This window comes from Pipistrellus hanaki (genome assembly GCF_964339955.1).
Source record: "Pipistrellus hanaki genome assembly, chromosome: 13".
Taxonomy (NCBI): Eukaryota; Metazoa; Chordata; class Mammalia; order Chiroptera; family Vespertilionidae; genus Pipistrellus; species Pipistrellus hanaki.
This window is the reverse complement of record NC_140515.1, coordinates 58,881,545-58,904,089: the sequence shown is the minus strand read 5'-3', so window position 1 is coordinate 58,904,089 and position 22,545 is coordinate 58,881,545. Positions and strand designations below refer to the sequence as shown.

The 22,545-nt window shown below is 59.9% G+C and overlaps 1 protein-coding gene across 3 annotated transcripts; it reads right to left on the bottom strand.

Moving 5' to 3' along the window:
* Positions 1-1,759: 1,759 nt before the first annotated feature.
* Positions 1,760-20,801, bottom strand: IP6K1 (inositol hexakisphosphate kinase 1). 3 transcript variants are annotated; one of them, XM_084902427.1, is made up of 6 exons: positions 20,610-20,801; positions 6,014-6,340; positions 5,065-5,275; positions 4,270-4,451; positions 2,884-3,059; positions 1,760-2,427 (listed from the first exon to the last, which is right to left on the bottom strand). In XM_084902427.1, exons 2-6 carry the CDS (start codon positions 6,234-6,236, stop codon positions 1,891-1,893), a joined length of 1,329 nt encoding a protein of 442 aa, XP_084758553.1. In that variant the 5' UTR covers positions 6,237-6,340; positions 20,610-20,801; the 3' UTR covers positions 1,760-1,890. The 3 variants fall into 3 exon arrangements, with proteins under 3 accessions (XP_084758553.1, XP_084758551.1, XP_084758552.1); XM_084902425.1 differs by lacking the exon at positions 20,610-20,801 and adding an exon at positions 18,604-18,983; XM_084902426.1 differs by lacking the exon at positions 20,610-20,801 and adding an exon at positions 16,838-17,125.
* Positions 20,802-22,545: the final 1,744 nt, after the last annotated feature.

Sequence of the window (22,545 nt, the reverse complement as noted above, 5' to 3'; positions counted from 1 at the left end):
AAAAGAGGGGACCCCCCTGGGGGAGAAGCAGCAAATCCCAGGCCCCTGCTCCTAGTGCCAGGAAGACACTATGAGAAGGTACATCTGCTCCCCAAATACAGACCTCGGGAGGCACAACAGAGCTCCAGGCTGGACAGGCTCAGTCCAATTACCAGGGGTCTCCTCTCCGCCTCTGCCTTGGGAAGGACGGGCTGCCCTATGAAGAGCTGCTGCCTGATGGCGGAAGCCACAGGAGGTACAGGAGCGAAGGTGGTCGTTACTGACCAGGGCCAGAACAAGCAAGCTGTCCCTCCCAGGCCCCAGGAATGGGAACCTGCCCACCACGGGCACCGGCGTCCGAAGCCGAGAGATGCTTAGGCCCGTTTGAGATGCCGAGGCTGCATCGAGGCCGGGAAACTACCCTCAGCTGCCACGGCCTCTCGGACACGGGCTAGCAAGCTTACTTTTAATGCCCAGAGTGACCGTGGCAGTGGCTCTGGGCTCCGAGGGGAGGTCACTGACCTTGGCAATGGTTAGGGGAGTGCAGGGTCACCTCCTGGCCACAAGCAAGAGAACCACCACGTGGGGAGGGAGGGTCCTCCTGGCCGGCCCTGCACTGTCAGTGCTGCGTGTGGAAGGGCCACACTCGGGCCAGCAGAGGGCGCCGGGCCAGCAGAGGGCGCCTCCACAAAGCATTCTACTCCCCATTCTTCGTAAAAGGCAGCACCTGCTGAAGGGCACAGGGGCAAAGCTCGCCTCAGAAATGGGAGCAAGAGCCTTTGCTGAGGAAAGCATGAAGGACATCAGTTCTCACCAATGAACAAGGCTAACCCCAGGGGAGGACCCCAAGACTGGAGCTGGCAGAATGGACAAATGGACAGGCTGATGGACTCCAGGACTGAGAGACAAAGCTCTCCAGCAGAGCCTGGGCCTGCACCGGGAGCAGCCCGTGTCCGGGTGGAGGCCAGCTTGCGGCTCCCTCCCAAGCGGAGCTCCTCACCGGCTGCTGCCTGGAGCTTGGCTGGGGAAGCGAGCCCCCGAGGAACCACAGCCCGAGCCTGCGAGCAGCAGCCCGTCCAGAGCAGCACAGCTGCCCACGCCCGAGAACTGCGGACACCGTCTTAGCTAGAGCCGCCAGAGGCCCCGAGGCCTGGTGGGACAGACAGCAGGCTCTTCAGCAGATGGAGCAGGCCCCCCTTCAGCGGGACAAGGGGGGCCCTCCTTAGGCAGGGATCTGGGTGAGAAAGGCTGCTGGGGTGTGCAGGCAGGGAGAGCAGCAGGTCCAGGTGCCAGAGTGCCTGGGAATCCCAGGGCCAGCCCTTAGCCCTCAGCCCTCAGCCGGCTTCAGCCCAGATTCCGAATCCAGCCTCAGCCAAGAACAGAATGGAGGAGGGCCCAGCTGTGCACAGCTGGCCTTATAGTGCCCTGGGAGCGTCAGTCAGAGCAGCTGACACCCATAACACTAGGTAGGGTACATGCCCCTAGAAATGGGCACCCAATCCCTCTACTTCCGAGGAACGAAGGGTGAATGGGCATGGAGGGGCCCTGCATGAGCCCCGGGCTTCACCCCAAAATTAGCAGGGCCTGCAGCGACAGGCCCCAAAAACCTCGGCAAGAGAAACCAATGTCCAGGGTACCCTGTTCCTGCGGCCAGCCCCCCAGGGGCCCCTCCACTGAGCCTGGACACAGCAGGCGGAGCTGCTGAGCAGCCGAGCCTGGCTGAGGACGTGTGCTCTGCTCTCCTCTAGGTTATATATATGGATGCCAGGCTACAGCTAAAAACATTTCTTTTAGTTTATACCCCAAGAGAAATATAACCTTTAAAAGCAAGTCTGTGTGTCCTCACGGCAAGTTCAGATCAATGGTCCCTGCCTGCGGGTAGAGAGGGAGGGGTCTGGGCCCGCGGGCCGCCTACTGGTTCTCGTCCCGCATCTGCTCCATGATGCTGATGAGGTTCTCCAGGCCGAACACGTAGCCTCGGTCGGGCCCGTCGTGCACGGTGGGGTCGTCCCGGAAGCCCTTGAATGTGCTGTGTGCAAAGTCGATCATGCGGACGTCCACCTTGGGGGAGGACACGCTCTCGAGGCTGGTGCTGCTGGGGCTGCCCGGGCTGGTGCTAGGGCAGCAGGGTGGCCCCACCTCGGGCGGCCCCGGGTCCAGGCTCTTGAGACGCATCTCAGCACGGCGGTCCGGGCTGGCCTCGGGCCAGCACTCCTTGCCGTCGTAGATGACGAGCAGGGAGCTGGAGTAGAAGCGGTAGGAGGCCTGCCGCTCCAGCACGGCCTTCAGGCCCCGCAGTTTGCTCAGGATGGGCTCAAAGAGGTCGCGCCGCAGGTCCAGGCCGTTGTGCAGGTACTGGTAGAGGGCGTTGCGGAAGCCTTCGATGGAGAGCCCCCGGCCATAGTACTTGTTCCTGCAGAGGTAATGCCCCGTGTCCAGCTGGTACACCTGAAACCCCGAGACAGACAAGCGTGAGTGCAGGGGCGTCTGTGGCCTCGGTGCCCTGGGCAGGCGCCGTCTGGAAAGCACTGACCACGCTGAGCTTTTCCGCTAACCCCGCACGGAGGCGGGGCCAGTGCGCCCGAAGCTCCCCGCAGGACGGCGGGAGGCGCCCGGCCTGCGAGTCCTACGCCATCACTGACGTCCTTTTCCAGCCGCCCTGCGACCAGCTGGACTCCCCCTGGGAGCCTCTGACAGACAAGTCTTACTTGCCCCAATGTCACGGTAACAGGCTCTCCTGGCAGCTCGTACCTGGAGCCGGACCAGAGTCACAGACACGGACAGGCCGGGGAACATGCACGCGGGAGGCGCTCGGCCCCGGGCTCACCCTCTGGCCGGTGGACGCCCGGCCTGGGGAGCGGCGGGCGGGGGCCCCGCGGGCTGGCGGCGGCGCCTGGCTCTCACCTGCATGCCACAGACCCTGACGCCCAGCGTGGCCGACGTGCTCTGCTCGCACTTGCGCATCTGCCGGGCGGCCTTCTCGGCGGACGCGTCGTCGCCGTGCTGCCGGGTGCCCATCTTCAGGTCCAGCACGCACGGGCACTTGAAGTGGTGCACCACGTTCTCCAGCAGCAGGAACTCTGCGCCGAGGTCAAGGGAACCACACAGCCGCAGGCACCTCCCAGCTCACGGGGACGCCACAGCACCGGCTTCTCTCTCACCCGACAGCTCACGCCCTGGCAGTGTGGCTCCGTGGCAGAGCATGGCCCGCGCACCAAAGGCTCTCAGGATTGATTCCTGGTCAAGGGCAAGGCCCTGGGCCGCAGGTTCGATCCCCGGCCACAGCAGGGGTGCATGTGGGAGGCAACCAATTGATATCTCTCTCTCTCCCCCCTTCCCTCCCTTCCACTCTCTCAACATCACTGGGAGCAACATCCTAGGGTGAGGATTAACCAAAACAATAAGATAAAAATGGCACTGTGGTGAAATGCATAGGCATACCACTGGCTGCTGTACTTCAGGAGTGCGCTCGGCGGCCTTCAGCAGGCACGTTACTGTGCCGGCCACTTCCACCCCCCACAGACAGCACCCAGCAGCAGCAGCACCGTCACTCCCCCTACCCCCCAGCCCTGTCCCACTACCCCTGGCCTCCGACCTGCCTGCTCCAGGTCCCCCATGTGGAGTCACAGCCCCCGTCCCGTGTCTGGCTGTCACTTAGCAAAAGGTCTTCGAGGCGCCTCCGTCCTGCAGTGTCACACGCTACTCCTTTTCGGGAAGAACACACACCAAAGCCACCGATACTCATCTGTGGATGTGGCTCACAGGCACACACAGCTAACGGGGACTCTGCAGGCTCACACAACACCCTGCACCGCCAGGAAGCCAGCCGCACCCCGCCCGGCCGCCAGGGCCTCGAGGGGCCTGAGACCTAAGGAGACCGGTCGTAGCACCAGCAGAGAGGTGAGAAACCGGCTCACACTCCCAGCAGGAGCCCGGGAAGAAGCGGGTTAAAGCTCTCAGGCGTTTTCTGACTGAACCTCAAAGCCGCGGGCTGTGCACATAAAAGGCACCCCTGGTGCCCCCAGGCCTTCTGCTCCCAGCACTGGGCCTGGACGCCTGTCGTCTCTGCCCACATCGCCAGCTAACCCCGCCGTCCGTCCGCGCTCCTGCCCCCACCCCCGAGGGCGCTGCTCAGTGCTCCAGGGAGGGAGTGGAGGTTCGGTCTTCCCAGGCCCCGGAAGCAGAAGGCAGTGTGCTCTGCAGTGAGGAGGCTGCGGCCACGGGAGGGAGGGGGACCGGGAGCCCAGCAGGAGGTCTGGCCGTGGCCTGAGCGCAGCGGCACAAGGATACTGTAGAGCTTCCGGTCCTTGGACTCGGAGCGCATGCGGCTCAGCTGCTGCTTGTGGCAGCGCAGGCTCCAGGGGTTGTGGCTGATCTTCTCGGAGCTCAGGCCGCTGTTGCCGTCCAGCATCTGGAAAGGGACGTCCGAGTGGCTGTGCAGCTCCGCCTTCGGGCTCTTGGCCTCCTGGGAGCTGAGGAGAGCAGACACAGTGTCACTGCCGGGGCGGGGGGGAGGGGGGGGCAGCCGCCAGCGAGGGGGCGCTCCCTTCCTCCAGGCCGTCAGCCTCACACAGGCTGTGCTGGGAGTGACCGCGGGTGTGCCCCTGCACTGCCACGCGGAGCAAAACCACGCGGAGCAGAGCCACGCGGAGCAGAGCCACGCGGAGCAGAGCCACGCGGAGCAGAGCCACGCGGAGCAGAGCCACGCGGGGCAGCCAGAGGCCGTCCTGGCAATGGCAGAGCGCGGTGGCAGCAGCAGCTACGGCAATGTCAGCATCACTGTCCTCTCCTGAGCCCTGACGACCCCAACAGGGTGGCGCCGGCACAGATCTGGTCCTTTAACCGAAGTGGGGAGCCCGCCAGCCCCTCAGTGACGAAAGCCCTTTTTCTGGGGGGCACGGCCGAGGCCACTGGCGGTGCCTTTCTGTGATCCCCTTTCAGAGCCACAAAGCTGCCTCTGCCACCAGGCGGCTCCTCCGAGTCTCCCGATGCGTCACACCGGACAGGTCGCCCTACGTGGTGGCCCAAGACCAACAGCCACTGCCCCCACGGGACCTGCGGCGGAGTGGGCGCTGCCCGCCCTACCTCTCGGTGGGCTCGAAGGGCAGGCCGGCCTTCTCCTCCTTGTGGTCGCTGCCGCTGCCGGACCGGTGCAGGCTGCGGCGGGAGTGCTTGCGCCGCGGCTGCTCCCGCTCCGGCGTGTCGTCCTGCTCCACCACCTCGCTCTCCACGTAAGGGTAGGCCACTAAGTTGATGTAGCCGTCACTGTCCCCCTCAAAGCAGACGGACACCACCCCTGTTGGAAACAGGCAGCCCGTCAACAAAGGCCGCACCGACGGCTGGCGGCGCTCGGCACACCCTGCCCTGAGCCACGGCCAGCGGACCCAGCGGCGCCGTCTCTCCAGAGCAGCTTCCAGCCGCCTCCGGCGCTCCTCCCTGACCCTGGGTCGCTCTTATTCTGTGCCCCTCAGAGAGGTGCCCCTCGGTGACACCTGCTCCCGACATCATCTACCTTCTACAGCCTTATTTTATTTTTAAAAATATAACTTTTATTGATTTCAGAGAGGAAGGGAGGGGAGAGCTAGAATACCAGTGATGAGAGAGAATCACTGATCAGCTGCCTCCTGCACCCCCCTCCCGCCCCCAGCCCCTGCCTTGGGATGGAGCCCACCACCCGGGCATGTGCCCTGACCAGGAATTGAAACGCGACTTCCTGGTTCTTAGGTCAACACCCTGAGCCCTCGCCGGGTGACAACATCCTGTCTACAATCCTCTCTACTCTCCCAGGCCTGGCTGGCTCCCGCTGGAGCCCGTCCTCAGCAAGTCCCCAGAGGGGCCAGAAGTGGGTTTCTGAGTGCTCAGTGTGCTCAGCAGCAGACAGGCCAGGGCCCCGCGCCTCCCACGGCACCGGGAAGCACCCGCCCTCCTCGGGCCAGGGAGGTGCCCTGGGCCCCTCGATGAGCCCGGACACCTAGACTTGCCGATGCTCTGGGGTCGATCTGCTCCCCCGCCCCGGGCGGCAGGCCCCGCTCACCTTTGTACTCGGGGGTGAACTCCTTCATCTCGGGCGGGAGGGACTCGTAGAAGCGCTGCTCCCGGGCGATGAGCGGCTTGCACACCGTGTGGTCGTCGTAGCGCATCATGCTGCTGTGGCCGCCCACCTGGTGGATGAAGGGCTCCAGGAGCACCCCGCGGTCCCCGGCCAGGCCCGCGCTCTTGCCGTACTGCCCCACCTCCATGGTTCGGCAAACACACATCGCGTTGGGGCCCGCCGCGCCGGGGGCAGAGGGTGCAGCTCATGGGCCACCGCAGGGGAGCTGGGCGGAGGCCCTGCGGGCGGGCGCAGAGCGCAGGTCAGCGTCTGCGAGGAGAAGGGAGGGAGGAGAGTCAGCCCGGACACGGACACGGGCGAGTCCCCGCGGTGTCTGCTCGAGTCAAGGCCGGGCCTGCGGTGCGTGGTGACGCAGCTGGTGACCTGCGATGGAGGTGCAGTGCTGGTCTCCCCCGCCGCAAATGCCACCTCCTCTCCCTTTGCCAGCCTCAGGCCCCCTCCAGGCTCTCGAAAGATTTGGTCTCAGAGCTGCAAAGTCTGTTTCAGCCGCCAGGAAAGCAGCTGCCCCGTCCGTTCACAGACGCGTTCAGCACAAACCCAGAACGTGTTGACTCTTGCATGGTTTTACCTGCAAGAGTCAACACGAGCTCCTTCCGTTCAGACCGCCCCCCACCCCCACCCCATGGCCAGCACTGGGAAGGCCCCCGACTCAAGAGGGCGGGCTTCTCCCGAGGACTCGGCCTCAGATCTCACCGAGTCCGGCCCTCCTCCCGCTGACCACACCAGCCAGGGGGCAGGGGGCAGCTCTTGTCTCCCAAGACTCTCCTCGTAACGTCCACTTTCTCTCAAGCAAGTTAGAGCAGCGGGCGCCTTCCTTACTGCTGAATATGTTTTTATTATTTTAAAAAACATATGTTCTCACTGATTTCAGAGAGGAAGGGTGAGGGAGAGAGAAATATCAATGATGAGAATCATGGATCGGCTGCCTCCTGCACGCCCCTACTGGAGATCAAGCCCACAACCCCAGCCTGTGCCCTTGCTGGAATCAAGCCTGGGACCTTCCAGTCCGCAGGCAGATGCTCTATCCGCTGAGCCACCCAGCCAGGGCCTGAATATATTTTTAAAGCTAGGAAGGTACCGGCAAGACTGCACTGAAAAGGTCAAGACTAGAGAATGAAGTGTTTGTGGAGCAGGAACATGGTTTTACCTGCAAGAGTCAAACCTGTCCTTTTTTCCTGACCCTCATACTGATGTGCAGACGGGCCACATACCGCTGCGAACTGTCTCCCCCGGGCGGCCAGGAAACCACGTCCCACCGCCCTGCCCTCAGACACGCCGCGTGCGCGGCCCCGAAGGCAGCCCGTGCCACGCTCACACCGCACGCACCGCCCTCGCCTGGCGCCGCCACCGCACCACCCTGCCGTCTCCTCCAGACGAGGGAGTCTGAGCGGCAGCGAGCTGGGATGAACCAGCGCAGGGCCCGGCGGGGAACGCACACCGGGCGGAAGGACCTCGCGGCGCAGGAAGGGCTGGACCACGTCTTATACTCAGGGCACAGGAACCACTACTGGGTCCAGGCACTGCAACCACGTGACTTCGTCAAAACCCCACTTCATCCTGTTCTCGGCGTCTGTGCTGGCAAAGGAAAGCCTACCTGGTGCCACTTCTCCGGACTCCCCCTGCTGCCCACAACCAGCCCCAGGCCAGCACGGCAGCACGGGGACTGGGCGGAGCATGTGACTGCTCACAGCCTGCCATCCGCCATCTCAGCCAGTCCCTCACCAGAGCCTGCGAGACCCCACGAGACTGATCCTCCCACCCCGTCCTCCCGTCTGGTTCCCCAGCCTCTGCCACTGCTCAGCACCCCGCAGGTAACAGCGGCTGGCACCTGGGCGCACTTGGCCCCGATGGCCTTTGCACCGCCTTCCCTGCTGCCTGGCATCCTTCCCCCAGTACCCACCCGGCTGGCTCAGCCGCTGCCTGCCAGAGCCTGAGAGCAAGCGTCGGCCCCCACGTCTTCCTCTTTGAACTGCAAACCCACGTGGGCTTCCGTCCCCCTCCACCTGCTCTACTTCTTCCTCTTTTTCGCGGTACTTACCCTCCTCTGACATAGTACGTATTTTATTTATCAATAACGTCTGTGTTTACTTTTATTATGATGTCAATTCCATGAAAGAAAGACTGTTTAGGTCAGTAGGTATCATCCTAAATGGTGGAGTGGTGTCCGGCACATGGTAGCCACACACAGAAACAGCTGGCTAATGCTGTGTGCACGTTTGGCACAGTGTGTAACACACGGAAAGTGTTTGTGAAGGGCCTGTTCTTCCTGTCCTTTTTCTCCCATTAGGCTTGTAAATAAAACTGTTCACAGTCTAATCCGGGGCTGAGACCAGAACAGAGGTGCTGTCCACAGGAGGAATCCCAAAGCAACAAGGAAAGGGACACTCTGCATCTGGACTCACACGCTGGTCATGAAGGAGAGTGGCTGTGAAGGCCTGGACAAGAGGGGCGGCTCAGAGCGTGTTGCTGACGACACAGGGAGCACAGGGAGCAGGCAGACAGGTCATCTCAATGAGGGAGAACCACACTAACAAACCCAACCCAACTAGAAGCACAGTGAGTCTGCTGTTCTGATTAACAGGGAGCCTAGAAAGCGGCCGTGAGCAGAAGCCCCGTGGCGAGCGGCTGCAAGGAGACCCGGGAGCGAACAAGGTCGGGCTATTTTAGCGCGAGGACGACGTCCACTCCCCACAAGACACGCCTGGCCGGCTTGGGCCTCAGGGGGCCGGCTCGGACCTCAGGGGGCCTCAGGCGGACGGCTCAGGCCTCAGGCGGACGGCTCGGGCCTCAGGCGGACGGCTCAGGCCTCAGGCAGACGGCTCGGGCCTCAGGGGGACGGCTCAGACGTACGCACATGCAGCGCAGACACGCACTTGAAGAAGTCTGGTTAGAAGCCCAAACTCGGTGGCCAACGTATTCCTATAACTCACATCAACCACGTGAGTTTGATTGCAATCTTTTAAGAAAGGGAAGCGCCCTGCTGCCTTCTCATTCCACAGCTATGTTTGAAAACGTAAGGCCTTGACTGGTGTGGCTCAGTGGATAGAGCATGGGCCTGCGGACTGAAGGGTCCCAGGTTCGATTTCGGTCAAGGGCATGTACCTTGGTTGTGGGCACAACCCCAGAAGGAGGTGTGCAGGAGGCAGCTGATCGATGTTTCTCTCTCATTGATGTTTCTATTGGGTCGGCAGCTAAGTAATTGCGGGTTTCACACATATATGGCTTCAGTTGAATTTTTAGGTTTGCAGACGTAGTAAAATGTAAAACACATTTTGTTATTTGATAGTTGGCTATTCAGCTGTTAATCAGTAAAAAAAGTTTTTTGATCTGTTTTGTAGTTTTCGTTTGGCGTTCGTTGAAAAATGGAAAATCAAAAGGAACATTTTCATCATATTTTGCTTTTTTATTTCCGCAAAGGGAAAACGCATCGCAAGCTCATAAAAAGTTATGTGCTGTTTATGGTGACGAAGCCTTAAAAGAACGGCAGTGTCAAAATTGGTTTGCCAAATTTCGTTCTGGTGATTTTTCACTCAAAGATGAAAGACGCTCTGGTCGTCCAGTTGAAGTTGATGACGCCCTAATCAAAGCAATAATCAATTCGGACTGTCACAGTACAACACGTGAGATTGCAGAGAAGCTTCATGTATCACATACATGCATTGAAAATCACTTAAAACAACTTGGCTATGTTCAAAAACTCGATACATGGGTTCCTCACGAACTGAAAGAATCACAGTTAACGCAACGCATTAGCAGCTGCGATTTGCTAAAGAAATGTAATGAAAATGATCCATTTTTAAAACGACTGATAACTGGCGATGAAAAATGGGTTGTTTACAACAATATCAAGCGGAAAAGATCGTGGAGCAGGCCAGGTGAACCAACTCAAACAACATCAAAAGCTGATATTCATCAAAAGAAGGTTTTGTTATCAGTTTGGTGGGATTACAAAGGAATTGTCTACTTTGAACTCTTACCACCCAACCGAACGATCAATTCTGATGTCTACATTGAACAACTAACGAAATTAAACAATGCAGTTGAAGAAAAGCGGCCCGAATTGACAAATCGAAAAGGTGTTGTATTCCATCATGACAATGCAAGGCCACACACATCTTTGGTCACTCGGCAAAAATTAATGGAGCTTGGTTGGGATGTTTTGCCACATCCACCATATAGTCCTGACCTTGCACCATCTGATTACTTTTTGTTTCGATCTTTACAAAACTCCTTGAATGGTAAAAATTTCAATAATGATGATGATGTCAAATCGTACCTGATGCAGTTTTTTGCTAATAAAAACCAGAAGTTTTTTGAACGTGGGATTATGATGCTGCCTGAAAGATGGCAAAAGGTCATTGATCAAAATGGGCAATACATTACAGAATAAAGTTATTTAGTTCCATGAAAAAATTCTTTTTCTTTTAAAAATCCGCAATTACTTACTTGCCGACCCAATAACTCTATCCCTCTCCCTTCCTCTCTGTAAAAAGCAATAAAATATATTTAAAAAAAGGAACAGTAACTCCAATACTTTACTACCTCTCTGAAGTTAACACATCCACTTAAGCGCTAAAAGCGGAACAGTATCATGCCCTTTGAAAATCAGACAAAATGTATCTGTCTTTTAAAATTTTAATTTACACTTAATTAGTCAGGAATGCTGAGTGAAATTCTGGCAACAATGTAACTTCAGTTTTTGGGTTTCTTTTTAAATATATTTTATTGATTTTTTACAGAGAGGAAGGGTGAGAGATAGAGAGCTAGAAACGTCGATGAGAGAAAAACATCGACCAGCTGCCTCTTGCACACCCCCTACTGGGGATGTGCCCACAACCTAGATACATGCCCTTGACCAGAATCGAACCTGGGACCTTTCAGTCCGCAGACCGACGCTCTACCATTGAGCCAAACTGGTTTCGGCTTCAGTTTGTTTTTACTCTCTGATTTAATCCAAGGTCAAAATAGCAAAATCACTGGCAGAAAAAGAGCCCAATGGGCGGTCAAGCATCCATCAGGAGAGACCACGCCAGGGCTGGGCTGTGGCTCTGGTCTTTAAAGCGATTTTGGGACACAGCCGCGGACGGAGAAGCCAGCGGACCCTCATGTCCCGGACACAGGCCGCCAGGACGCCGCCATGGAGCTTGTTCTCAGAGCCGCGGTCGCCAACCGGTGCCCCGCGGACCGCTGCTGCCCGTGCGGCCCAAAGGTTGGCTGGTGACTGCGGCTCTCAAGCCCATGAGCGAGAGCCGATGCCTCCGGAAGCCAAGCCCGCTGGCTCCTCCCCGGAGGCCGGGCCGGTCGGCAGGAGCTCGGGGGGCAGACCAGCCTTCCCGGCGGCCGGGCTGTCTGCAGCAGGTGCGCACACTCCTCCTCGGAGAGCGGAGAGAGAGGAGGGATGTTCTCAGAGGAAGAAGCGCTGCCGCCTGGAGCCTGCCCTCCCACCCCACCAGGGCCCGGCACGCCTCACCGAGAAGCCTGGGCTGTGCAGAGGCCCAGAGCGACCGGGGCTGGGAACAGGCGGGAAAGGCTCAACGGTCCATTCTGCTGTGTGTCCCCGAGAAGAGATGAGCTGTTCGGACTCCTGGGTCCTCTCCCGGACCAAGGGGCAGGGACATCCTCCTGAGAGCACCAGGCTGCGAGCAAGCAGGGAGCGAGGAGGGATGGGAGCTGGCCGGAGGCCCCAGGGATGCCAGCCCATCAAGAAGCGGCCAGAACAGAACTAGCTTAGACAAAGAGAAAAGCTGGAATCCAGTAGCCCTTTCCTGTGTTTACTGGACTTATAAAAATAAGAAACCGTGCTTGCTTACACACACAAACACACACACACAAACGCGTGCACACACTAGAGGCCCAGTGCACGAAAGTTGTGCATAGATAGGATCACTAGCGGCTGCTGGCCAGGGCTTGCTTTCGTTCTGTGCCACCCCCTGGTGTTCAGCACATCATAGCGAGCAATCAAACCCCTGGCAGGTCCAACTCCCGAGGGGACAATTTGCTTATTAGCTTTTTATCATATAGGAGATATATATATATAGTCTTTTTAAAAAATGAAACTGTCTAAAATGCCAAAATACAGAATGGGAACATCCTGGCCTCCACCTCTCAGACTGCCCATCCAGGGGAGACCCCACTGGAAGAGACGCTCCGGCCCCAGGGGAAGACAGATGGGGGGCCAGGGCCAGGCCTGCGCTCCCTCCCAGGCTCCTGTGGCCGGTGCCACGGCCCCTCCCCTCCATCCGGGGCGCTCAGCGGAGGGGAAGCGAGCTCAGCAGGGAGCTGAGGCCTGAGGCCCGGGAGGGAGCGCACTGTGCCTGGAGAACTGGCGGTACCTCCTCGGTGGCACTGCCCTCGCCACCCTTCCTGACCCCCGAGACATAAAGACTGAACAGACACTCAGGGGTGAGCGGCGACCTATGGACCAGGAGGTCAAGGTTCAAGTCCCGGTCAGATGCTCCATCCCCAGCGGGGGGCGAGCAGGAGGCAGCCGATGAACAATTCTCTGTCACAGCCATGAGCCAGCCACCTAGAAACACAGGAAGTCCTCAAACACATGCGCCCAGACTGGCACATGGTCACTGTAAAACCTGAAGAGTCTTCTCTCCACTAAGAAGTTTATAAAAATCTTTCCGAAGAGCACTCCCGACACAGGTGGCTTCACTGGTGAATTCTCCCAAACATTTAAAGAAACTACACTAACGGAACTCACTCCAGAAAACAGAGAAAAAACACTTTCTAACTTGTTTTATGAATTCAGGTAGCCCTGATACCAAATCTATAAAAGAAACTTACCATAAAAGAGAGAAGTGAAAAAAGACACAGAAATCCTTAGAAACGTTTAGCAAAACAAACCGGATGACGCAGGAAAAACAAACGTGACCGAGTGGAGATGCGAGGCGAGCTAGACCTCTGACCACGGGCCGAGGAGACTCCCGTGTCAGCGGAGGAGGAGGCGGGGCGGCACTCCGCCCTCAGCCCAGCGGCGACCGCCCGGCGCCCCGGGCTAGGAGCCAGCGCCTCCGCCCAGCGCGGCCGCAGTCGGCCGCTCTCCTGGAGGCGGTCAGCCCGGAGTGTTCCTGTTATCTGGAGTTCTCTCCCTCTCCGCCCATCCATCACCCCAATCCCTCCTCCAGCCAGTCATTCTTCCCTTTAAACCGCCCGGGCGAACTACTGTGAGCTCTCAGTTTCCCCAAATGTAAAATGAATGGACTATACTCGTCTCATAGGGCTGTTAAAAAAAATCCCCGGGGTACGGTCAGGGGGTGGAGGAAAGGAGAAAGAATCATGGACAGACAAGATGGTGACTGCGGGGTGGGGTGGAGATGGAAGGGGGTAAAGGGGGATAAATGGTGAAGGAAAAATAAAGGGGGGATTCCTTCTCTCATCCACTTATTCAAGAGAAAAACATGTAGACCAGGAAATAAAGATCCCAACAGAGCAAGAGGAATATTCTGTATTGGTTCCCTTCCACCCCAAACTGGAACTTTATAAAATATAGACACTTCAAAATTTTAATAAAATGTCCTCTAAAGCAGCAGTATTTAAAGAATCATTTTCTCACTTCAACTAATTTCCACATTAAATTTTCATTCATTTAAACCTCTACCTTAATTTCCATCCAAGAAATATCACTTTAGCAGCTTCATAAGAATCATTCAATTATTTAAGAGATTTGGGAAGTTTTAGAAGAGGATCTGATAACCCATTCTCCGGAGAGCCGCGGCCACTGAGCCCCGTCCCAGAGCCAGAGGCTGGGCCAGTGCCGGCAGAGCTCTGAGCGGGCAGGGGTGCCCCAGAGCCAGAGGCCGGGCCGGTGCCGGCAGAGCTCTGAGCGGGCAGGGGTGTCCCAGAGCCAGAGGCTGGGCCGGTGCCGGCAGAGCTCTGAGCGGGCAGGGGTGTCCCAGAGCCAGAGGCTGGGCCGGTGCCGGCAGAGCTCTGAGCGGGCAGGGGTGCAAGCTGCCGCCGGGATCAGATTCGCCACCAAAAGCGCTGCTCGCGGCTCCGCAAGTCACCCTCCGGCACCCCAGCCGCACCGGCGGCGCTAGCTTTCCACACACACCCCCCCCATCAGACAGGAGGTCCACAGTAAAGTTACTGTGAGTTACACGGTCACATCCCCACACGTGCTCACGCGGCTGCGTCTGAGGAGGGAGCACGTCTGAGGAGCTGGGCCGGACACGGTGCTCCCCGTGGCCTTGTCTGAGGGGGAGCACGTCTGAGGGGGAGCACGTCCGGGAGCTGGGCCGAACACGGTGCTCCCCGTGGCCTTGTCTGAGGGGGAGCACGTCTGAGGAGGGAGCACATCTGAGGAGCTGGGCCGGACATGGTGCTCCCTGTGGCCTTGTCTGAGGGGGAGCACGTCCAGGAGCTGGGCCGGACACGGTGCTCCCCGTGGCCTTGTCTGAGGGGGAGCACGTCTGAGGGGGAGCACGTCTGAGGGGGAGCACATCCAGGAGCTGGGCGGGATACAGTGCTCCACGCGGCCTTGTCTGAGGAGGGAGCAGGTCTGGGAGGGAGCACATCCGGGAGCTGCTCAGTGCGGAGGAAGGTGCAGTCTGTGAGCCTGACGGATGCCGAGGGGCCCCCGGCCCGTCAGCCAGCGGCGTTCAGACACCGACAAGGACAGAGCCAATTTTACAGCAAACAGACCCACACCCGACAGCCCTGCTACCTCCACGCCCGGCCTCAAGGAGCACCGCCAGCTCCCCCGACACCCGCGGAGGAAACGCAGCCGGGCCTGACCACGCGGAGGAGCAGAACCGCCGGGCCCACAGGCCTCTGCCCGCAGCGTGTCCGGAATCGCGCCCTGAGCCGGCCTGGGCAGAGCAGCCTCTCGCTCGGCTGAAGAGGACACACGTGCGCACACGGCTGTGCCGCACTCACTGCATCTTGGTTCCTACAGCCACACCCCGGAACCACCCACCGCCCAGCAGCACGGGGCTGCGCACAGAGGGGCCTGAGCAGCGAGGAGAGCCAGCAACCAGGTGCGTGAGCCTCCACAAGCAGCGAGACAGGCAGTCACCGCCCGGGACTGTCCTGAGCCGCTGCGCACACCGATGAGCAGCACTGCCCGCGGCACCTGCGGGGGGCTCAGGCTGTTCCTGTGAGCTGCCGGCCACTCTTCTGCCATCCAACAATACACACTCCACAGCTCCTCACACACACGCACACTCAGACACACTCCGCTCGGATGATCTTCCCCGCTCTGCTCGCAATGCCCACCGCACAGCCGCCAGCCCGAGGCCGATGCCCGCGCACGGAGCTAAGGGGCCCAGCCCGGGCTGGGGAAGACCAGGCCGCGCGCACTCAGGCAGCAAACTCACCAACGCAAAGTGCGAATCATGGAGAACCGTGGCACTAATGCATCGCTGAGGGACACCTGTCTCTGGCACCACGCTGACAGCAAACGGTCACCTTGTCCCACCTCAGCTGGGAGCGTGCACACAGGAAAGTCAAAACCTTACCATTTCCAGCAGACAGTTTTCTTTGACCAATGAAAGGATCAAATTTTGTCCTAGCTGGTGTGGCTCAGTGGATAGAGCGTTGGCCTGTGGACTGGAAGGTCCCAGGTCAGATTCTGCTCAAGGGCACCTGCCCTGGTTTTGAGTTAGGTCCCCAGTGTGGGCCGTGCAGGAGGCAGCCAATCAATGATTCCCTCTCATCACTGACGTTTCTCTCTATCCTGCTCCCTTTCTCTCTGAAATCAATATAAATGTATTTTTTTAAAATGGCTCAAATTTTAATTCACTGCCAATTTTAAAATCTTGGAAATTTCACATAAAAATCTGGATTTCTGGTTTTCTTAAAAAGAAAGACAAGATCTGGTAGCACAGCTGGCCCTGAGCGACAGTGACCTCTCAGACAGGGTCTGTGCTAGTCAGTCACCGAGCGCCCGCCCTCCCTCTGCCCTCACCCTGCTCCCTCCACTCCCTGCCAGCCCCTGGGTGCAGACGCATCAGGACCCACCAGATGTTTATGATCAGCGCTGACTGCCAGAGGCACACATCAGGATGTACACAATCCCATTTCTATAAAATTATACAGGGAAAAAAGCCTGGATATACACTGAAACTAGCAGCTAAGTTATGGGTGCTCCTTTATTTTATTTCTTGTTACTCAGATGTTATCTCTTTTAAAATTAGTGAGCACATATTACTTATATGGAAGTCATGTTTTTATAACCGCTTGGAGATATGATTCCTCCCGTTTACAGTGTACAGTTTATGGTTTTAGTGTATTTGCAGATGTGCAGCCATCACTACAATTTTAGAGCAAACCGTTGGCTACATTCCCCTCCTCACCCCAGCCCTGAGCAGCCGCCAGCCTCCTTCCTGGTTTAGAAATGTGCCTCCTCTGACACTCCCATGATCGCTCACATAGCATGTGATCCATGTGCTTGGTGTCTTTCACTGAAGTGTGATTTTTCCCATGTTGCAGCGTGTCAGCACTGTTCTTTTTTATTGCTGCATACTACTCCACTTCATGTACACACCACATTTCCTTTTCCCACGAGCAGCTGACATGTATGTAAGCCGTTTCTCCCTGTGGCTCCATAAACACGCTGCTGTGCACACACACACAGGTTTGCGTGGACACGCTTGTCTCTCCTGGGGAGTAACGGGGAGTGGACTGCTGGGTCCTACAGTCACTCCGCGTTTAACCCTTTAAAGAACTACCCGGTGCTTTCCAGCTGTGCGCGGGGGCTCTGCTCCATCTCTTCGCCTCACCCACCCCGTCCTGACTGACCTTCGGTTATGGAGTTGGTTGTAAGTGTTCATTCAATCGCAGCGGGCCCAGGTTTCCTTACGGGGTTCCGGGTGCTCTCCTCTGCTGGTGTCCAGCTTTAGACCCGAAGAGCGCGGTCCGCGCCGCTCCCAGCCTCACTGCACAGCGCGGTCAGGAGCAGCCTCTGATGCCAACAGAACAGCCCCAACAGGGACCCAGCACGAGTGAACGTGCCACCCATCAGATCGCGTCTGTAACGCCTCCTGCCGAAATGCAACTTCAGGGGCGTCCCGATCACCTCTCACAGAAAACCAAGGCTTTGTCTTCTCACTCAGAATCTACTCTGGCACCCTGCTGCAGTCAGGGAGCCATGGATGATGTAACATCAGGGCAAGAGCATAGACCCCCGGGGACAAGCTCCCTCGCCCCACACCAGACACACCCTGCGCAGCTTCCCCTGCCCTGCCACCACCGCCCTGGGCTCAGGGCAGCAGGGGAGCGCCAGCAGCAAAGACGCCGACACGTTCACTGGCCGCGTTCATCCACAGCGGCCAGAAGAGCCTAAGAATCCAGCACCCAGTGCCTGCGCACGGCACCTGAGGAGGGCGCCACAGCCGCTCCTGAGACGCGCCCTCGGCACTGAGGACGCCCCAGCGCCGCCAGAGTCCCTGTCCCCATGTCCAGCAGGCAGGGGGTGGAGTCCCACGGTCCCCAAGCCCCCACTTCCGCTGGCCGGTCCCCTTGGTTCTGTTGAATTACGAAGGAAATTCCCAACTGGGATAAATTGCGCACGTTTTCGTAAATATTTGGTCTTCTTCTACTACGTGCAGGTGCACAGAGACACAAGAACCCCGTCTCTGTAGTAAGGGGGTTAAGACTCATCAGAGGAAACAGAAAACTACTTTTAAAGGAGCAGATCCATTTTGTTCGCACAGGGCAAGGCCGCTGGGTTCGGAGGGAGTGGGCGTCCCGGGGCTGGACGCATGCGGAATGTTCCAGAGGCAGGAAGCCCTGAGCTGGGCACCCGGGGAGAGCTGTGAGCCGGGCACCGGGGGAGAGCCGTGAGCCGGGCACCCGGGGAGAGCCGTGAGCCGGGCACCCGGGGAGAGCCGTGAGCCGGGCACCCGGGGAGAGCCGTGAGCCGGGCACCCGGGGAGAGCCGTGAGCCGGGCACCGGGGGAGAGCCGTGAGCCGGGCACCGGGGGAGAGCCGTGAGCCGGGCACCCGGGGAGAGCCGTGAGCCGGGCACCCGGGGAGAGCCGTGAGCCGGGCACCCGGGGAGAGCCGTGAGCCGGGCACCGGGGGAGAGCCGTGAGCCGGGCACCCGGGGAGAGCCGTGAGCCGGGCACCCGGGGAGAGCCGTGAGCCGGGCACCGGGGGAGAGCCGTGAGCCGGGCACCGGGGGAGAGCCGTGAGCCGGGCACCCGGGGAGAGCCGTGAGCTGGGCACCCGGGGAGAGCCGTGAGCTGAAGGAACAGGGCACCAGAGGGCGCAGGCCTCGAGGTCCAGCGGGTGACCCGTGTAATCACTAACGTGTGTGAATGTCTGGTAAACCGTTCGATTCATTAGAGGATCAGGCCGCTCAGCCCTGAGGGGGGCGGAAGCAGCAGCGCCCTGAGCGCCCTGAGCCAGGACGGTCCCGCACACCGGCAGGTCTCCCCCTTCAGACAGCGCCTCCGGGCGCAGTGTCTGAGCTCACTTACAAGTGGTGACATTTCCCGGCGAGTGACAGGAAGACAAAGGAGCTTCATGGGCAGAGGGCCGCCGTGTTATAACGACATTCTCACCTGCCGGCGATCACCATCCCGGCACTGCAGCCGCCGTAGCCACTCGGGGAATGCCACGCTGAACCAGGCACCCTACATCCTCAGGAGGTGAAGATTCTCGCGGGCAGTAAAAGTTCTGGGGGATTCTATGATTTCCTTGGGGCAGCAGTTCTAACATAGGGTTACACCATCGATGGAATTTAAAGAGCCCTCGAGCCAAAACCGGTTTGGCTCAGTGGATAGAGTGTCAGCCTGCAGACTGAAAGGTCCCAGGTTCAATTCCGGTCAGGGGCATGTACCTTGGTTGCGGGCACATCCCCAGTAGGGGGTGTGCAGGAGGCAGCTGATCGATGTTTCTCTCACATCGATGTTTCTAACTCTCTGTCCCTCTCTCTTCCTCTCTGTAAAAAATCAATAAAAAATATGTTTAAAAAAATAAAATAAATAGCCTTTGAACCCCTAAAATTACATGCAAAAGTTAGTGCTGAAAACTCACTAAGGGGAGAGTCTGTCACTGCTATGTCTCAGAAAGACCCTCACAGGCTCTGAGCCTCACTTGGGTTATTTTAACAGAAAACAGCAGTCACTTAACTCTTGGCTGCCTTACAGCATCAGAGGAGGGAGTTGGTTAGCTTGGGACAATGTTGAGAAGCTTCTAATAGTTTAGTATCTCTTCCTTTCCTATCAAGAAATGCCCAAGGCAGCAGACCCAACAGTCTCTTTCATCATTGATATTTCTCTCTCTCTCCCTTCCTCTGGAAAACCAATGATATACATATATATATATGGCGTCTCTGCGTCCCCGGCTCCGGTGCGGGCCCGGCCGCGTCTCCCTGCGCCACGCGGCGCTGGGCCTGGGAAATGTCCGCCGGGTGCTGTTTGCTCTCCTCGGCCGCGCACCCGGGAAGGGAGGCGCTGCTGTCACACACACACACACACACACACACACACATATATATATATATATATATATATATATGTATATGTATATATATATATATATATATATATAAAGAACTGCCCAAGGATCTGGTCTCACCAAGGTCAAAGCTCATTCAACATTCAAACAATGAGTGGAGGGAAGGTAATGAAATAAACAAGAGACTACTCGACACCCCCACGCCCCCCAAGTGAGGCTCCCAGACCGGAGGATTCCCACCAATTACACCGAAGGTGACAAGGGCCTGACCCAGGGGCTCGGAGGATTGCTCCTGCTTCGCGGCGGCCGTGCCACATGCAGGGCCTGAGCGGGAGGCCGGAGCCGCCGGGAGGGAGGAGGGCGCTCCCGCACCGGCACCTCCCGCGCCCCGGCGCGGTCGCCCGCCTCCCACCTCGGGGCAGAGGGCCCGCGGGCCGGCTTCCCCGGGAGGACACAGCGGTCGGTTAAAGTTAATTTGGCAATCCCAAACCGCGCGCAACGACAGAAATCCAGGACAGCTGCATCCTTTTCTGATCTGACGCCTCCTCCAGCTCCGGGCCCATCGCCTCGCGGGGTCCCTCCCGCAGGTGAAGCGAGCCCGGCTGCGGCCGCCTCTGCCCGCGGGAGCGAGAGGACGGGGCGCCGTGCACCGCGGGCCCCTGAGCGCCTCCGGGAGCGGCGCGCGGAGCCCCGGGAGGCGGGGGCGGCGGCGCGGGCCTGCGCCCTCCCGGACCCGCAGGGCCGCGGACCGGCCTGCCCGGCGCGCGGGGCTGAGCCTCCAGCCGCCTGCAAACCCCGCGCGGGAGCGGCGTGGGAGCCGGGGGAAGGGGTTCCCGCCGGCAGCGCCCCGCGCCCGGAGGCAGCGGGCAGGGTCCGCGCCGCGGCTCCGCGCAGACGCCGGCTTCCCGCTCCCCGCGGCCGCCCCCGAGCGCGGGGCCCTGCACCCCGAGGCAGCCCCGGGCCGGCGCCAGCGCCGGGGCTCCGGGCGCCGGCGGGCGCTCAGGAGATGCCGTGCGACATCCAGCCCCGCGCGCGCCCGCTCCCACCCGCGCCGCTGCCCGCCCCGCGGCCCGCAGGCCGGCCCCTCCGCCCGCGTCCTGTCACTCACCGGCCCGGCCCGGGCAGCGGGCGCCCGCGGCTCCCCGCGGGAGCTGGGCCCGCCGGGCCTCCAGCTCTCGGCCCGCCCCTGGCAGGCAGCGCAGGCGGCTGAGCCCCGCAGCAGCGGCCCCGCACCGGCCGCTCGGTCCAGCTCCCGGCGCTGCCCACTGGGTAGGATCAACAACAAGATGGCGGCCAGCCGAGGGGGCGGGGGCCGGGCGTCATAGTAACCAGGGCGGCAAAGAACCCGCCCCGGCCGAGACTGTGCCCAATTAGCAACCCCTTCGCCCGACACCCGGGGAGTGCTCCCCGCTGACAGGCCAGCCCGCCTGTCAATCAGAGCCAGCCTCCAGAGGCCGGAGCCTAACGCGGCGGCACGTGACTGTGACGGCACGGGGGGCGCATGCGTGCGGTTCCCGGGGTTGCTGGCGGCGGAGCGGTTGCGGGTGACTCCGAGGCCGTGGCGCCCTTGGCGTCTCTGCGTCCCCGGCTCCGGTGCGGGCCCGGCCGCGTCTCCCTGCGCCACGCGGCGCTGGGCCTGGGAAATGTCCGCCGGGTGCTGTTTGCTCTCCTCGGCCGCGCACCCGGGAAGGGAGGCGCTGCTGTCCCCATTCCCTGGCGAGGAAACTGAGGTGCAGGGGGAAGCGGGTCAAGGTCACGCCACCCCTGCAAGTGGAGGCGCCGCGTAACGCGCCTTTCCGCGCCCTCGTCGCCCTCTCGCCTAGAGCTCAGGTCCCCGCACAGCCCTGGCCCCGGTGGGCCTCCCTCTTCCTGCCCTGGACCATCTCGTCCTGAGCTCCGGGAAGTCAGGATGGGCCCCGAGGCCAGCTGCGAGGCCTGGGCTCGGCGTGGGGCCAGGGGCCAGCTGCCGTCACACCGTCACAGCACAGCAAGGGCCCGGCCCAGCCAGCGCGTGGCTTTAGGCCCCGCTGCGCCATCTGTACCCGAGGATGCCCGTCCGGCTCTAGAGACGAAGACTTAAGGAGCCCTCAGCGCCGGGCTCGCCTTCTGCTCCCAGGCCAGCCCCAGCTCCCTCACTTTAATAGGAACACCTCCACCTGTGTCTCCCCACTGGGCACCTCAGCTTCCACCCCAAGGCCCACCCCCCCGCCCTGGGGCATCGGAACTGGCTCAGGAAGGAGGCCTTCCAGCCCCAGAGAGGATGCCAGGCCGCAGACTTGGCACAGGGGAGGAGATTGAGGGAGTGTGGGGGCACACGGCGGAGAGCCCCACCAAACAGCAGAGCCTTGTGGAGTCTCCTGGCACCTGATGCCCGCTATGCGGGAAGTGGGCAGCCCTCCCGCAGGGTACTGGGGCTCCTGGCCATGTGCGGCAGCCCAGCTCAGTACACGGAGGGCTGAGGGCCAAGGAGCAGAAGAAACATCAGAAAGAATGGGAACCAGCCCCAACCGGTTCGGCTCAGTGCATAGAGCACGGGCCTGCAGACTGAAGGGTCCCAGGTTCGATTCCGGTCAGGGGCATGTACCTTGGTTGCGGGCACATCCCCAGTAGGAGGTGTGCAGGAGGCAGCTGATCGATGTTTCTCTCTCATCGATGTTTCTAGCTCTCTATCCTCCCTTCCTCCCTGTAAGAAATCAATACAATATATATATTTTATTAAAAATCAATAATATATATATATATTTAAATGGGAAACACCCCTCAGAAGAGGGCTGGCGACCCCTCCACGGCCATCCAGGCCCTGTTCTCTGCTCTGTACCAACCCCCTTCTCGGTGCGGAAGCTCGGATCCCTCCCGGGAGAGCCTCCCCCACGCGGGCAAGCTGCCCCAGCTGGAGGGAACGGCCCCGTGCCCGCAGGACAGAGGGCTCCGCAGAGCGCTAATCGGGCCATCGCGGCCTGGACATCGCCTCCCCAAACGCACCTTCCTCCGCCCGTCCCCGGAGAACAAGGAGGCACAGACCTCAGCCCTCCTCCCACGGTGGG

What these genes read in the sequence shown, in the direction of transcription:
- IP6K1 (XM_084902427.1), bottom strand. Translation starts at nt 6,236, where the DNA reads ATGTGTGTTTGCCGAACCATGGAGGTGGGGCAGTACGGCAAGAGCGCG. An exon ending in CCCTTCGAGCCCACCGAGAG is followed by an intron (nt 4,452 to 5,064) that starts GTAGGGCGGGCA and finishes TGCTCTCCTCAG; the next exon opens with CTCCCAGGAGGCCAAGAGCC. An exon ending in CAAGGACCGGAAGCTCTACA is followed by an intron (nt 3,060 to 4,269) that starts GTATCCTTGTGC and finishes ACCTCGGCGCAG; the next exon opens with AGTTCCTGCTGCTGGAGAAC.